The sequence below is a fragment of the Mobula birostris genome, chromosome 1 (assembly GCF_030028105.1).
Source record: "Mobula birostris isolate sMobBir1 chromosome 1, sMobBir1.hap1, whole genome shotgun sequence".
Classification (NCBI taxonomy): Eukaryota; Metazoa; Chordata; class Chondrichthyes; order Myliobatiformes; family Myliobatidae; genus Mobula; species Mobula birostris.
This window is the reverse complement of record NC_092370.1, coordinates 2,096,830-2,114,472: the sequence shown is the minus strand read 5'-3', so window position 1 is coordinate 2,114,472 and position 17,643 is coordinate 2,096,830. Positions and strand designations below refer to the sequence as shown.

At 43.1% G+C, this 17,643-nt stretch overlaps 1 protein-coding gene across 1 annotated transcript in view; it reads right to left on the bottom strand.

Annotated features, from left to right (window-relative positions):
• Positions 1-355: 355 nt before the first annotated feature.
• Positions 356-17,643, bottom strand: part of cables1 (Cdk5 and Abl enzyme substrate 1) — a 193,716-nt gene continuing 176,428 nt past the window's right edge. The window contains exons 8-10 of the mRNA XM_072271720.1: positions 8,681-8,787; positions 4,560-4,767; positions 356-1,955 (exon numbers count right to left, since the gene is read on the bottom strand). Of these exons, the coding sequence (XP_072127821.1) occupies positions 1,815-1,955; positions 4,560-4,767; positions 8,681-8,787 (456 nt within the window). The 3' untranslated portion in view covers positions 356-1,814. The remainder of the gene's footprint in view (positions 1,956-4,559; positions 4,768-8,680; positions 8,788-17,643) is intronic.

Genomic DNA, 17,643 nt, shown 5'->3' with positions numbered 1-17,643 from the left:
TGCATTGAACTGCTGCTGCTAAGTTAACAAATTTCACGTCACATGCTGCTGATAATAAACCTGATTCTGATTCTGAGACCGTTCTTATGGATTGTCCTGTCTGTAATAATGGATCGAGCGGTTGTAATATAATTTTTGGGACTCTGACTGTAAAGCTAGATCAGGCTTGTAGTTATAGTAAGGTATGGTGTTACTATTATTCTTATTAAGTTCAGTAACTTTCCATCCATTGCAGCCATCGTGGCCAAAGCAGATACTGTTACAAACAAATACACAGGACTGACAACAGGGGTTGCACATGGGAGAATCTTTAAAAACATTTGCATATATGTCTTGCACAATAAATAACCTTTATTTTTCTCCTAGAGCATTCAATGTTTCAGAACAGCATCAGCACAACTTTCAGAACTTTTTATCAGCACTTTTATTATATTCTATAAAGTAGAGATTGGTGCAGATGCATAAGATCATCTAGAGTTACAAAATAAATTTAATCAGTAAATCGGTTTTCAGAGAAACAGTGTAAAACAAATCCATTAACAATAATCCCAACCCCAGCTGTGGGAGGAGGAGGGTTGGATGTGAGGCTAGCAACGGCATCCTGTAAAAACCCAGAGCTATAGTAAACACCAACGGAAACTCCAAAGACCTCATTCCTGGGAGAGAAAGGATCTTCAATGGGGCCAAATTGAAAGACGGGCCCAGGACAGGGGATTCTGGAGAGCTGCTGTCGACAGCCTGTGCCCCAGTAGGGGTGATAGGTTTAACCAACCAACCAACCAACCAAATATATTAACATAACAAATGTTTGAGAACAGCATACTGACAAGAGATTGAAATCACTTCTGAAGGAATTTGCAAATTAGAAACCTGAATTATCACCAGGAAAACTGAGTAAAATTAGTTACATTCAGCCTTTCTGGCCTGGACTTCATTTGGAGAATAATACCGAGCCTTTGTTTTATCAGCAGCCAGAAAGAGTAACAGCAAGTACTGGCCTAGGTTTGTGCTTGTTTGTACAGAGAAATATGGCTTGTTTTCATCAACTAACAGTGCAAAGCATATCATTCAAATATCTGACTGGTCAAGCATTATTGAAAGATCATTCAACATAAGAATACGTAAGGAAAAAGAAATCCGGCAGTCAGATTTACACCTGCTTAACATCTATGGTTCAAGAGAGGTTCTTGTGAAAAGACAAAATCTTCAACATAGCACTGGAAACGTGCTGAGCATGAACTCTAACATAGAGCATCTTTATGAAGCTAAAGATTGTGGTTTTATTCATCTCTATAATTCGGCAATAATCCCCAGAGAGAAACACTTATAAATTGATAATGCAGGCAAGAAAAACGAACAGCTTTATACACAAAAATGTATAAACGTAATAAGTCACTTCTCATTCTAGTGTTTGAAAAAAGTTATCAGGGGTTAGGAGTAAATTCTTTAAGAAACAATGATATAACAATTTATTATAGAATATATGACAGAGATTGTTCCTTCAAAATTCTGCTAATTGTAAAACAAACTTTAACAATTGTTTTGTCCTGACAGCGGATGTCAAATCAATAGACATCTTAATCAGGAAAATAACTGCAAAATGTCAACGCTACATCTCCAGGTCACAAAAGTGCATTTTCATCAGTGGACATATAAAAATAGAAGAGTTTGTCTCGGGATATCAATATGTGAGAATACCATGTGTCACAGTATGCTCTTCGAATGTTCAAAGTCCTTTGTAACGGTGTTGCTTCCTGTAGATGGGGGTGGGGTGTGGCATAGTGGCGGAAGAACCTGGACCCCCTTGGCCACTGCTAGGAATGCTGAGTAAGCCTTCTGTAGTGTGGCAGCACTTCATGTTCGGAAAGATGAAGAGCAAATTCCAAGGCAACTAACACGGGAAACTCAAAGGCTAACAGTTCTCGTCGGTTAAGTCGGAATTTTTCTTCCAGTTTCTGTTGTGAGAAAGAGAAAAACAAGCATTACATTCCGGTTTCCTCCCACAGTCCAAAGATGTACCAGTGAGTCAGTTAATTGGTCATGTAGATTGTCCCATGATGAGGCTCAGGGTTAAATAGGTGGGTTGCTGGGTGGTGTGGGTCATTGGGCTGAAAGGGGCCGTTCCATGCTGTATAAACAAACAAAGGAATAACATTTACTGTGACGATAGGGGTGTGAGGGTAGCACAGTAGTGTGGTGGTAGCTGTCGTGGGCAGCATGGTGGCGAAGCATTAGAACATAATTTCACATCACCATCTGCAAGATAGGGGTTCAATTCCCACTGCAGTCTGGAGGAAGTTTGTACATTTCCCTCATGACTGTGTGGGTTTCCTCAAGGTGCTCCAATTTCCTCCCACATTCCGACAGTGTCAGTGAGTTGTGGGGCTAGAACTGTGGCAGGCATGTGGGCTGCCCAGCACAATGCTCACTGATTTAATGTGATGCAAATGACACGTTTCCCAGTGTGCTTTGATGTTCATGTGACAAGTAAAGCTAATCTCTTTAATATCATCTGATTTGATTTGATGCGTTTCGAGGCACATGTAATAAATAAACTAATCTAATTGAAACATTTAATATAATCGTCTGAAATTGAAGCACTGTGTTTTATATTCTTCCTCTTAGCTCATGCTTAAAGAGTCGGAATCAGAAGAGCACTAACATGTCATGAATGTTTTTGTTTTGAGGCATCAGTATAGTACAAGATATAAAGATATAGCGTCCTCACACTGAGTCGTGGATCTCACCGATACGGTGTCCTCACACTGAATGGTGGATCTCACCGATACGGTGCCCTCACACTGAATCGTGGATCTCACCGATACGGTGCCCTCACACTGAATCGTGGATCTCACCGATACGGTGTCCTCACACTGAATCGTGAATCTCACCGATGCGGTGTCCTCACACTGAATGGTGGATCTCACCGATACGGTGTCCTCACACTGAAATAAATCAAATTGATTTTGGAAATTTGGAGAAAGGGGTGATACGAAACACGTAGATGCCATGGTGGTCTGGATAGTGCAGAGTCTAGCAAGTACACTGGCAGAGGTTGGAGTCTCAGAGATACATGGCACAGACACCAGCCCACACTGCCTGTCACAATTATCTGTGTTAGGACCATATTTCTATAAACCCCACCCCTCCATCCCTATGTAAGTGTTTCCTAAATGAAACTGTTGTAGTGAAACTGGGAGCTTGTTCCGTATATTCACCTCTCTCTGCATCTCTCCATAAGACCATCAGACATGGGAGCAAAATTGGGCTATTAGGCCATCAACTGTGCTCTGCCATTCCATTATAGCTGATCTACTTTCCCTCTCAACTCCACCCTCCTGTCTTTTCCTTGTAACCTTTGACCCCCTGACTAATCAAGAATCTATCAAGCTCCACTTTAAATATACCAAATGACTTGGCCTCCACAGCCGTCTGTGACAATGAATTCCACATAATCACCACCCTCTGGCTAAAGAAATTCTTTCTTTCTTTTTCAATCTTTTTATTAATTTCAAAATATAGAAACAAATAAAGAAATTCCTCCTCATCTCCATTCTAAACGGACGTCCCTCTATTCTGAGACTGTGCCCTCTGGTATTGGACTTCCCCACTATAGGAAACATTCTCTCCACACCCATTCTATCTAGGCCTTACAATATTCTATAGGTTTCAATGAGATCCCCCTCGTTGTTCTAACCTCCAGTGAGTACAGGCCTAGAGTCATCCAATATTCCTCATACATTGATTCATTCCTGGTAAGATTAAGATTAGCTTGTTTGCCTCAACAGTGTATTGTGTCATGGTGTTCAATCTCAATATTTAATCTATTCATTTTTTTCTCTTTTTCTCCCCTCTCTCTCTCGTTCTCTCTCTTTCCCTCCCTTTCTCTCTCATAGAAACATAGAAAACATACAGCACAATACAGGCCCTTCGGCCCACAAAGTTGTTCGGAACATGTCCTTAGAAATTACTAGGCTTACCCATAGCCCTCTATTTTTCTAAGCTCCATGTACCTATCCAAAAGTCTCTTAAAAGACCCGATTGTATCCGCCTCCACCACCGTTGCCGGCAGCCCATTCCACGCACTCACCACTCTCTGAGTTAAAAACTTACCCCTGACATCTCCTCTGTACCTACCCCCCAGCACCTTAAACCTGTGTCCTCTTGTGGCAACCACTTCAGCCCTGGGAAAAAGCCTCTGACTATCCACATGATCAATGCCTCTCATCATCTTATACACCTCTATCAGGTCACCTCTCATCCTCTGTCACTCCAAGGAGAAAAGTCCGAGTTCACTCAACCTATTCTCATAAGGCATGCTCCCCAATCCAGGCAACATCCTTGTAAATCTCCTCTGCACCCTGTCTATAGTTTCCACATCCTTCCTGTAGTGAGGTGACCAGAATTGAGCACAGTACTCCAACTGGGGTCTGACCAGGGTCCTATATAGCTGCAACATTACCTCTCGGCTCCTAAATTCAATTCCACGATTGAGGAAGGCCAATGCACCATATGCCTCTCTCTCTCTCTCTCTCATTCTCTCCCTCTCAGGTACTTACATCGATCAGATGTTTGACTTCATGCTTTCGTAGATCGCTGCCTACTTTGGCTGCTAGTAAAACGCAGGCACCTGCACAGAGCTTGCGGTTTTGTTTGTTCAGTTTGCCTTTGAGTGCCAGTTTCTCAAAGTAGACAAAGGCCATGGCCACGGTTGGCTCTTCCAGACCACAGTCCTCTTGTGCTAGCTTCCTCATCTCCCGTTTCAGACTGCGGAAATCAAAAATACCGTAAGTAATCTTTCTTCCCAAACAAATACAACGGCGTGAAATTCAAGTAGTCCTGGGGCAATAATGTTTCTTCAGGACATGTATATCGAGTTCTTTTTGTTTGTACAAGATATCTGTTTTATATGTGTGTCACCAAAGTCATCATATTAACCGAGGTTAATTAAAGCAGAAAATTAGAAACATGAGAGATTCTGCAGACGCTGGAAATCCAGAGCAACACACACAGAATGCTGGAGAAACTCAGCAGGTCAGGCAGCATCTATGGAGGGGAATAGCTGGTTGACACTATGGCCCCGATGAAGGGTCTCAGTATGAAACACGGGCTCTTTATTCTTCTGTATAGATGCTACTCGAGCCGTTGAGTTCCTCCAGCACTTTGAGCCTGTTATTGTGGTAAAAAGCAGCATGTTTAAAGAACACCGTGGAAGTAAATTTAAGGCAAACGTGATAAAGATCTTCACTTCTAGAATGCTAAGGGATTGGCAAACGCACCAGCTGGTGTCACTCAAACACATCCTGGAGGGCACTCACGTTGAGGATGATAGGGAAGGAGGTTCATTGAAGTGTTCCTTGCCCTTGGACAAAGGATCATTTCCATGACAGCTTTAGCGAAGGCTGCAGAATTAAAAAGGGTAGCAAATACGGTGCTCAAAGTGTTATATCTCAATGCACGGAGTATAAGAAATAAGGTGGATGATCCTGTCGCACTATTATAGATTGTTGGGTATAATGATGTGGCCATCACTGAATCGTGGCTGAAGGATGGTTGTAGTTGGGAGCTGAAAGTCCCAACATTACAACTTCCAACTTACACATTGTGTCGGGAGGTAGGCAGAGGGGGTGGGGTCTCTGCTGGTAAAGAATGGCATCAAATCAATGGAAAGATGTGACATAGGATCAGAAGATGTTGAATCCTTGTGGGTTGAGTCAGAAACTGTAAGGGTAAAAGGACCCTGATGGCAGTTATATACAGACCTCCCAACAGGAGCTGGGACATGAACCACAGATTGCAACAGAAAATAGAAAAGGCGTGTCAAAAGGACAATATTATGACAGTCATGGGAGATTTCAACATGCAGGTCAACTGGGAAAATCAGGTTGATAATGGATCTCAAGAGAGTGAATTTGTTGAATGTCTACGCATTGGCTTTTTACAGCAGTTTGTCAGATTGGGTGTTATGTAATGAACTGGAGGCCATTAGGGAACTTACGGTAAAAGAACCTTTAGGAGACAGTGATCACAATATGATTGAGTTCAACTTGATATTTGATAGGGAGAACATAAAGTCTGATGCAGCAGTATTTCAGTGGAGTAAGGGAAATTACAGTGGTATGAGAGAGGGGTTGGCCAAAGTAAATTGGAAGGAGCTGCTGGCAGGGATGTCAGCAGAGCAGTAATGGCATGCATTTCTGGGGAAAATGAGAAAGGTGCAGTATAGATGTATTCCAAAAATGAAGAAATACTCAAAGGGCAAAATAATACAACTGTACAACAAATAGTACAATAAGGGAAGTCAAAGAGGGCATACAACAAAGCAAAAATTTGTGGGAAGATAGAGGACTGGGAAACTTTTAAAATCCTACAGAGCAACTAAAAGAATCATTAGGAGGAAAAAGATGAAATATGAAAGCAAGCTTGCAAAGTGGATAGTAAAAGCTTTCTCAAGTACGTGAAAAATAAAAGAGAGATGAGAGTGGATATGGGACCGCTGGAAAATGAGGCAGAAGAAATCATAACAGGGGACAGGGAAGTGGCAGATGAACTAAGTGAGTATTTAGCAACAGTCTTCACTAGCAGTGTGCCAGATGTTGAAGGGTGTGAGGGAAGAGAAGTGAGTGCAGTCACTATTACGAGGGAGAAGGTGCTCAAAAAGCTGAAAGGCCCAAGGGTACAGAAGTCATCTGGAGCAGATGAACTGCACTCTCAGGTTCTGAAAGAGGTAGCGGTAGAAAATATGGAGGCATTAGCAGTGATCTTTCAAATACCATTGGACTCAGGCATGGTGCCAGAAGACTGGAAAAATGCAAATGTCACTCCACTCTTTAGGAAAGGAGAAAGGCAGCAGGAAGGAAATTATAGACTAGTTAGCCTAATCTCAGTGGTTGGGAAGATGTTGGTGTCAATTGTTAAGGATGAGGTTATGGAGTACTTGGTGACACAGAACAGGATAGGACAAAGTCAGCATGGCTTTCTTAAGGGAAAATCTTGCCTAAGAAACCTGTTGGAATTCTTTGAAGAGATTACAAGTAGGATGGATAAAGGGGATGAAGTTGATGTTCTATATTTGAACAATCAAAAAGCATTTGACAAGGTGCCACACATGAGGCTGCTTACCAAGTTGAGAGCCCTTAGTATTAAAGTTACTGGCATGGTTAGAGCATTGGCTGATTGGTAGGAGGCAGCGAGTGGGAATAAAAGGATTCTTTTCTGGTTGGCTGCCAGTGAGTAGTGGTGTTCTGCAGGTGCTGTTGTTGGGACCACATTTTTTATACTGTATATCAATGATTTAGATAGTAGAAATGCAAGTTTGTAGATGATATGAAACTTGGTGGAGGGGCAGGTAGTTTTGAGGAAACAGGAAGGCTGCAGATGGACTTAGACAGATTAGGAGAATGGGCAAGAGAGTGGCAAATGAAAGACAATGTTGGAAAATGCATGGTCATGCACTTTGGTAGCAGAAATAAATATGCAAACTATTTTCTAAATGGGGAGAAAATCCAAAAACCTGAGATGCAAAGGGACTTGGGAGTTCTTGTGCAAAAGGCCCCGCCCCCGAGGTTAACCTGTAGGTAGAGATGGCCGTGAGGAAAGCAACTGCAATGTTAGCATTCATTTCCAGAGGTCTAGAAGACAAGAGCAGCGATGTGATGCTGTGGTTTTGTAAGGCACTGGTGAGACCTCATCTTGAATATTGTGAACAGGTTTCAGAGAAGGTTCACAAGGATGAATCCGGGAAAGACAAGAGTTATCATACAAGGAATGTTTGATGGCTTTGGGTCTGTACTCTGGAATTCAGAAGGATGAAGGTGGTTCTCATTGAAACCTTTCGAATGTTGAAAGGCCTAGACAGAGTAGATATGGAAAGGATGTTTCCCATGGTGGGGGAGTCTAGGACAAGAGGGCACAGCCTCAGGATAGAGGGGCATCCATTTAAAACAGATGTGGAGAAATTTCTTTAGCCAGAAGGTGGTGAATTTGAGTAATTTATTACCACAGGCAGCTGTGGAGGCCAGGTTGTTGGGTGTATCTAAGGCACAGCTTGATAGGTTTTTGATTGGACATGGCATCCAAGGTTATGGAGAGAAGGGTGGGGACTGGGGCTGAGGAGGGGGAAAAAAGGATCAGCCATGGGTGAATGGCAGAACAGACTCAATAAGCCAAATGGCCTAATTATGTTCCTAAGTTTTATTGTCTTATGATCTTATTGACACTGTGATAATAAAATGATTTTTTTTGAACTTTGTTCCCTGGCCTGATATAAACAAACTCTAACTGTTCTGCCTTCTGTGCAATTGATTTATGTTTTTCTCTGTGATTAAGTATATTCAACTTTTATTCCGACATTAGAATTTACGGGTCTGTATTAGATCACGGACAGGTACATGGAGCTTAGGAAAATGGAGGGCTATGGGTAATTTCTAAAGCAGGGGCATGTTCGACACAGCTTTGTGGGCCGAAGGGCCTGTATTGTGCTGTAGGTTTTCTATGTTTCTGTGAAAGTCAGCCAGTATGAGAACAACTCAGAATTCAGAGGGCTCTCTCCCTGCTATCAGTGTAACAACATTATAAAACCACAGTCAATCTATCAGGGTTGCTCTTCCTCCTTTACCTTCCCCCAAAACCATGGGAACTGACCAGGCCGTTTTGATCCCAGAGTGACTGTCTGTCTTACCTTCTTATCTTACTGAGGGTCAACTTGATATGGGGAAACTTTTCTCGGAAGGTTTCATTCATGTCCTTTTTAAGATCAGAGGGTTTGACATATTCAATCACTGTAGTCTAAACAGAAAAGAAACACTGATTTAGCATTAGATGTAACCATGGCTTCGTGAACTACCAATCAAATGTGCATTTCTTGACAAGAACATCAACAAGACTATGAGTCACAGAAAACCACAGGACAGAAACAGGCATAGGAGCAGAATTAGGCCACTTGGCACATCGATTCTGCTCTGCCATTCAATCATGGCTGATCTTTTCTCCCCCTCCTCAGCCCCACTCCCCGGCCCTCTCCCCATAACCTTTAATGCCCTGTCCAATCAAGAACCTATCAAGTTCTGCCTTAAATACACCCAAAGACCTGACTTCCACAGCTGCCTGTGGTAATAAATCCCACAATTCACCACCCTCTGGCTTAATAAATACCTCTGTGTCTCTGTTTTAAATGGACATCCCTCTATACTGAGGCTGTGCCCTCTTTTTCTTTCCACACCTGTTCTGTCTGGGCCTTTCAACATTTGAAAGGTTTCAGTGAGATCCCCCCCTATCCTATAAAATTCCAGTGAGTACAGACCCAGAGCTTTCATATGTTCCTTGTATGACAACTCTTTCATTCCTGAATTCATCCTCATGAACCTCCTCTGAACCCTCTCCAATGCCAGCACATTTTTCTTAAATGAGGAGCCCAAAACTGTTCACAATACTCAAGGTGAGGCCTCACCAGTGCCTTATAGAGCTTCAGCATCACATTCCTGCTCTTGTATTCTAGACCTCTTGAAATGAATGCTTGCATCTTCAGAAACAGCTCTATTTCTACCTTTATTATCTTATTTGTCCTTTTCAGGGTTGTTTTGAAGACCCTGACCTGGAGTTACACGCAGGCTTCAGTTCTTTGCGGGAATGGGACCCGTTCTCGGGGTTCCACGACCGGCCATTATTCGACATGCCAAGGGTTTGGCCTGAGAGTCTCGATCGTGTTAGGAAGCCTATGATCTCAGGGCTCTGGAGATGGGCAGATCAAGGGTCGGTGTCATGGCTGGAGACTCATGTGTAGTCGGGGAGGCCGGAAAATCTTTCGCTGTGGGCCCGAAGATCCGAGGTCTTTGCGATCTTCGGACACAGCTCAAAAAAAGTGACAAAACGGATTTTTAAGATTGTAAACCACGGGTTGTTGAGTCTCCCGCCCACTGTGAAAACGGAGAACACCTCCCTCTCCCTTGCCAGGAAGAGAGAGAACCTGTGGTTTGTCGAAATTGGATGAAATGCAAAGCTTTAGGGTACCTTTAGTCTGTGTCTTTGCTATTGCTTAGCACATGCTTGGGCTTGGTGATGGTACCGATGCACGTTTATTTTTGCTGGTGGGGGGAGGGGGGATTGTTGCTCGCTACCACTTACGTGTGGGAGTGGGGAGCTGGGGGAGACTTGGGGTCTCATGTTTAACCGTCGTTCATTCTTTGGGACACTTCTCTGTTTTCGTGGATGTTTTGCGAAGAAAAATCATTTCAGGATGTATATTGTATACATTTCTCTGACATTAAACTTGACCTTTGAACATTGCATTTGCCTTTCTCACCACTGACTCTACGTGCAAGTTAACCTTTAGGAAATCCTGCACAAGAACTCCCAAGTCCCTCTGCATCTCAGTTTTCTGCATTTTCTCCCCATTCAGAAAATTGTCCGCAGTTGTTTCTTCCACCAAGGTGTATGGCCATGCATTTTCCAACATTGTATTTCATTTGCCACTCTTTTGCCCATTCTCCTAACCTGTTTCAGTCCTTTTGCAGTCTACCTGTTTCCTCAATCCTACCTGCCTCTTCACCCAGCTTCATCTCACTTACAAACTTGGCAACAAATCCATCTATTCCATGATCTATACAGCATAAAAAGCAATCCCAATCCCAAACCCTGCAGAACACCACCAGTCACTGAATTAATCTGCCTAGTCCCGCTGATTCACACGCAGACCAAAACTCTCCCTACCCCTTCCATCCGTATTTCTCACAAATGCTGAAATCAAACTCAAATGCACCACTTCAGCTCACCACTTGTTCCACACTCTGATCACTCTTTGAGTAAAGTTTCCCTTCATGTTCCCCTAAAACAGTTCACTTTCCCTCCTTAACTCCTGATCTCTCGTTCTAGTTGCTCCCAACCTCAGTGGAAAAAGCCTGTTTGTATTTACCCTATCTATACCCCTCATAACCCCTCTATCAAATCCCCCTGCAGTCAGGAATACAGCCTTAACCTATTCAATTGTTCCTTATAACTCAGGTCCTCCAGACCTGGCAACATCCTTGTAAATTTTCTCTGTACTATTTCAACCTTGTTTACATCTTTCCTATAGAGAGGTGACCAGAACTGCACTCAGTACTCCAAATTAGGCCTCGACACATCTAACAGTGAGAATGGGGGAGAACAGACATTGAGAATGGGGAGAACAGGCACTGAGAAATTGGGAGAGCATGGAAAATGGACGTTTAGAAGATGGGGACAGCAGACACTGACAACTGGGAAGTTACACTGAGAATGGTGGGAACAGACACTGAGAATGGGAATGAATAGGCACTGGCACTCAGAACGTGGAGAACAGACACTGAGAGTGGGAGAGAACAGACACTGGGAATGGTGGACAACTGGCACTGAGAACCCGGGAGAACAGAGAATGAGAACGTGAGATAAAAGACACTGAACACAGGGGACAAGTGGCACTGAGACAGAGAACAGACACTGAGAACAGGGGACAACAGACGGAAAGACAGACACTGAGAACAAATCGTATGGACAGGGGAGAACAGACCCTCTGAAAATGGGGACGGCAGACACTGACAACAAGGACAACAGACACTGACAACGGGGACAACAGACACCGACAACAAGGACAACAGACACCGACAACGGGGACGTCAGACACCGACAACGGGGACGTCAGACACTTAGAATCGGGGGAACAGACACAAAGAACAGGGGAGGACGGACAGTGTTAACGGCGGAGAACAGGGAGTGAGATCGTGGGAGAACAGACACGGAGAATGGGGCAGAATAGTTACTGAGAATGGGAGAGACACTCACCGAAACCCAGGAACAGAAACTCAGAATGGGGAGGGGGGGGGCAAGAGTCACTGAGAACGTGGTACTGAGAATAGACACTGACAATGGGAAAGAATAGACACTAAGAATGGAGATGGACAGACACTCTTTACTGGGGAGAATAGACACTGAGATTGGGGGAAAACAGGCACAAAGAGACACTAACAATTGGGGAGAGAAGACTGTGATATTGAGAGAACAACCACTGAGAACGGGGGTATAAAACACTGAGTAAAGTGGGGAACAGACTCTGAGAACAGGGAAAGATACACAGAACAGAGGAGAGCAGACACTGAAAACGAGGGAGAACAAGCACTGAGACACTGAAAACGGGAAAGCAGACATTGAGATCGGGGAGAATCTAGACTCAGAACAGGGGACAACAAACGGTGTGAAGAGACACTGAGAACAGACAATAAGAAAAATGGAGAACAGACAGTGAGAAAAGGGGACAACAGCCACCGAGAATGGGGAAAAACAGACACTGTGAACCGAGAGAACAGGGAGAACAAACACTGAGAACGGGGAGAACAGACACTGAGAACGGGGAGAACAGACGCTGAGAACAGGGAGAACAGACGCTGAGAACAGGGAGAACAAACACTGAGAACGGGAGAACAGACACTGAGAACGGGAGAACAGACACTGAGAACGGGAGAACAGACACTGAGAACGGGAGAACAGACACTGAGAACGGGAGAACAGACACTGAGAACGGGGAGAACAGACACTGAGAACGGGGAGAACAGACACTGAGAACGGGAGAACAGACACTGAGAACGGGAAGAACAGACACTGAGAATGGGGAGAATAAACACTGACAATGGGGAGAACAGGCACTGAGAACGGGAAGAACAGACACTGAGAATGGGGAGAATAAACACTGACAACGGGGAGAACAGGCACTGAGAACGCGGAGAACAAACACAGAATGGGAGAACAAACACTGAGAACAGGGAGAACATACACTGAGAACGGGGAGAACAGACACTGAGAACGGGGAGAACAGACACTGAGAACGGGAGAACAAACACTGAGAACAGGGACTCTGAGAATGGGGGAAGAGGACAATGAGAACTGAGAGAACAGCCACTAGTAACTGGAGAGAACGCACTAAGCATGGTGAGAACAGGAACTGAGAACGGGGGATAACACTGAGAACAGGGAAGAACAGACACTGAGAACACGAGAGAGTGGGGAGAACAGACACTGGTCAACATTCTGTTCAGGAAACCAGCAAATTGATCTTGTTGGTACTGTGATCCAGCAGTCTGTGGTCCGCATCCTACAAAACATCAGAGTCTTTTGGGCAACACAAACTACTAGACTCAGCAAGTTAACAGTTGACGTTAAAGGTCTTATCACAAAACAATGACTTTCTGTACATTTCCGTCGACGCTGTGTGACCTGCTGAGTTCCTCCAGTATTTTGTGTGTTTTGCTCTGGATTTCCAGCATCTGCAGAGTCCAGCAGAAGAGGACAAAGGGCTTAATTAGGAAGGGGAAAAGAGATTATGAGAGAAAACTGGCAGGGAACATAAAAACTGACTGTAAAAGCTTTCATAGATGTGTGAAAAGAAAAAGATTGGTTAAGACAAATGTAGGTCCCCTACAGACAGAAACAGGTGAATTGATTATGGTGAGCAAGGACATGGCAGACCAATTGAATAACTACTTTGGTTCTGTCTTCACGTAGGAGGACATAAATAATCTTCCAGAAATAGTAGGGGACAGAGGGTCCAGTGAGATGGAGGAACTGAGGGAAATACATGTTAGTAGGGAAGTGGTGTTAGGTAAATTGAAGGGATTAAAGGCAGATAAATCCCCAGGGCCAGATGGTCTGCATCCCAGGGTGCTTAAGGAAGTAGCCCAAGAAATAGTGGATGCATTAGTGATAATTTTTCAAAACTCTTTAGATTCTGGACTAGTTCCTGAGGATTGGAGGGTGGCTAATGTAACCCCACTTTTTAAAAAAGGACGGAGAGGGAAACCGGGGAATTATAGACCAGTTAGCCTAACATCGGTGGTGGGGAAACTGCTAGAGACAGTTATCAAAGATGTGATAACAGCACATTTGGAAAGCGGTGAAATCATCAAAGTCAGCATGGATTTCTAAAAGGAAAATCATGTCTGACGAATCTCATAGAATTTTTTGAGGATGTAACTAGCAGAGTGGATGGGGAGAACCAGTGGATGTGGTATATTTGGATTTTCAAAAGGTTTTTGACAAGGTCACACACAGGAGATTAGTGTGCAAACTTACAGCACACAGTATTGGGGGTAAGGTATTGATGTGGATAGAGAATTGGTTGGCAGACAGGAAACAAAGAGTGGGAATAAACGGGACCTTTTCAGAATGGCAGACAGTGACTAGTGGGGTACCGCAAGGCTCAGTGCTGGGACCCCAGTTGTTTACAATATATATTAATGACCTGGATGAGGGAATTAAATGCAGCATCTCCAAGTTTGCGGATGACATGAAGCTGGGTGGCAGTGTTAGCTGTGAGGAGGATGCTAAGAGGATGCAGGGTGACTTGGATAGGTTAGGTGAGTGGGCAAATTCATGGCAGATGCAATTTAATGTGGATAAATGTGAGGTTATCCAATTTGGTGGCAAGAACAGGAAAACAGATTATTATCTGAACGATTAGGAAAAGGGGAGGTGCAACGAGACCTGGGTGTCATTGTACACCAGTCATTGAAAGTGGGCATGCAGGTACAGCAGGTGGTGAAAAAGGCAAATGGTATGCTGGCATTCATAGCAAGAGGATTCGAGTACAGGAGCAGGGAGGTACTACTGCAGTTGTACAAGGCCTTGGTGAGACCACACCCGGAGTATTGTGTGCAGTTTTGGTCCACTAATCTGAGGAAAGACATCCTTGCCATAGAGGGAGTACAAAGAAAGTTCACCAGATTGATTCCTGGGATGGCAGGACTTTCACATGATGAAAGACTGGATCGACTAGGCTTATACTCGTTGGAATTTAGAAGATTGAGGGGGGGATCTTATTGAAACATTTAAAATCCCAAAGGGATTGGACAGGCTAGATGCAGGAAGATTGTTCCCGATGTTGGGGAAGTCCAGAACAAGGGGTCACAGTTTGAGGATAAAGGGGAAGCCTTTTAGGACTGAGCTTAGGAAAAACTTCTTCACACAGAGAGTGGTGAATCTGTGGAATTCTCTGCCACAGGGAACAGCTGAGGCCAGTTCATTGGCTATATTTAAGAGGGAGTTAGATATGGCCCTTGTGGCTAAAGGGATCGGGGGTATGGAGGGAAGCTGGTACAGGGTTCTCAGTTGGATGATCAGCCATGATCATACTGAATGGCGGTGCAGGCTCGAAGGGCTGAATGGCCTACTCATGCACCTATTTTCTATGCTTCTATGCAGAATCTCTTGTGTTTAGAGTACCTTGGGATCCTTCAGCTGAATTCTATTCTGATGAAGGGTCACATACCCAAAACGTTTACGGTTTCTCCTTCCCCGGATTCCGACTGGCCTCCTGAGCTCTCCTAGCATTTTCTAATTTTTTACCCAGACTTCCAGCATTACCAGTATTTTTTTGGACTTTTATTCATAATTTTCCAGTTGTTCTGGGTAAACAGTGTCATGGGTAAACAAAGCCAATGTTATTAAACAAACATTATGTGACACAGATAGACAGACACACATACAGACACACACACAGACACACATACGCACAGACAGAGACACGCACTCTGTCAGTTTCTGAATTTGTACTTTCAACCAATGCTGCTTCACTGCGAGGTTCAGAAACGGTTAATACCTATTGACCATCAGGTTCTGAACCAGTGAACACAACTTCACTCACCTCTTCATGGAACTGATTCTCACTTTGAAGAACTCTACAACTCATGCTCTCTGAATTACTTATTTAGTTTTTTCCTATTTGCACAGTTTGTCTTCTTTGTATATTGGTTGTATCACTTTTTGTGTGTGATTTTTCATTGATTCTATTGTATTTCTTTGGTCTACTGTAAATACATGCAAGAAAATGAATCAGTATTTTGACATATAATGTATGCACTTTGATAATGAATTTTCTTTGAAGTTTCCAAAAGTGGGTAGACACAGCAGCATCACAATGGCATTCCATTAGCATAGAGGTATACTCAGAAATTTCCTGGGATCTCTCTTCGGTCGCTAGATGGATTAGGTCACATTTTGGCTTTGCTCCATTCATTTTTCAATCTTCTTACCACCCTTCTACTATCTATATCAAAGTGTTTATAACACTTTTATATGCTTGAATTTTGATTTTTAATCGATGGAATTGACCACCAGAGGAAAAAAGGCATTAGCTGAAGGCAGGGAAGCCAGTAATGGAAATGGAAAGAAAGAAGGTGTTTTTGAACAGCCTAAACAGTCTCAACTTACTCTGGAGGCTATCTCGAAGCTCTTGGATGATAAATTTGATATAAGATTTGCTACTTTGGAAGTATTGTTAAAGGAGATCGAAGGTAGATTGGCAGTACTTAAGCAGGAGAGCGAAAAACAACAACGACAAATTTCTGAACTCGTTGAAGCTGGGAGACAGAGAGATCGCAGGCTCGATCTATTGGAAAAGAAATTAACTTCGACCACTCAAACACTGGAACAGTATGAAGTCAAGACTATTGATTTGGAGAGTCATAGTCGGAGACAGAATTTGCGAATAATAGGAGTCAGTGAAGACGTTGAGAGCAGTGCCTTTACTAAATTCTTTTCTCAATTTTTAATGGAAGTGTTCGGTTCCGATGTTTTTTCTTCTCCCCCTATACTCGGTCGCGTTCACTGGTCTTTAAGAGTTAAACCCTTAAGGAGTTGAAACCCTGACCTGTGATACTCCGATTTCATTATGTGCATACTAAGGAGTATTTGATTTGAATTGCTCGTCGGAAAGGGGTTATTGTGCATGGACATCTCAAGTTTCGTCTGGTTGAAGACTACAGTCCTGAGGTAATGCAAGAAACATCGCTTTTTAAACTGGTGATGTCTGAATTATATCAAAGAAATTTCTGACCAGCTCTGCTATTTCCAGCTCGTCTAAGGGTTGGTCTGCCTGATAAATCACGTAAATGTTTTAAATCCGTGGATGAAGCACATCAGTTTCTTGAGGATCAAGGTCTGAGCTCAGATGTCTAATAAATTTGCTGTTTCTTCATGTTTGTATTCATTTGACTTATAAACTGGTGATGTCCGAGCTCTATTAAAGAAAGTTCCAAACAGTTCTGCTATTTCCAGCTCACCTCAGGGTTGTTCTGCTTGATAAATCACGTGATTGGTTTAAATCCGTGGATGAAACTTATCAGTTCCTTGAGGATCAACGTTTGATCTCAGCTGTCTAATAAATTTACCATTTTCTCATACCTGTATTCATTTGTTTATAAGTTAATAACCAGTTCATAGATTTGGACTTTTAAAGTTTGAAGAATGTTGCCCTTGGTTTGATAATGCTCGTACTTTTGGAGTATGGATATTCATCATGCTTTTATGTTAAAGTTCCTTTTTCTTTCTCTCCCTTTAATATTTTATTCTATTATAATTAAGAATCTGATTTGGTGATTGATTTTTTTTCTTGAAATATTAATAAGATTGTATTTCGCTTCACTTTCGAAGATCTTGCCTTTCAAAATATTTTGCAAACGGCTGTTTTTTTAACATTTGTTTGGTGCTTGTTATGGCATTCTCTTCTCAATGTTTTGACTGCCGGTGGTGTTTTGAATTCTTTTTTCATTGGAGGCTAGCCTTCAAGAGAGATGGGGGTAGGGAAATGTCTAGATAGCTTTCTGGCTGTCTATTGTCCTGACGAAGGGTCTCGGCCTGAAA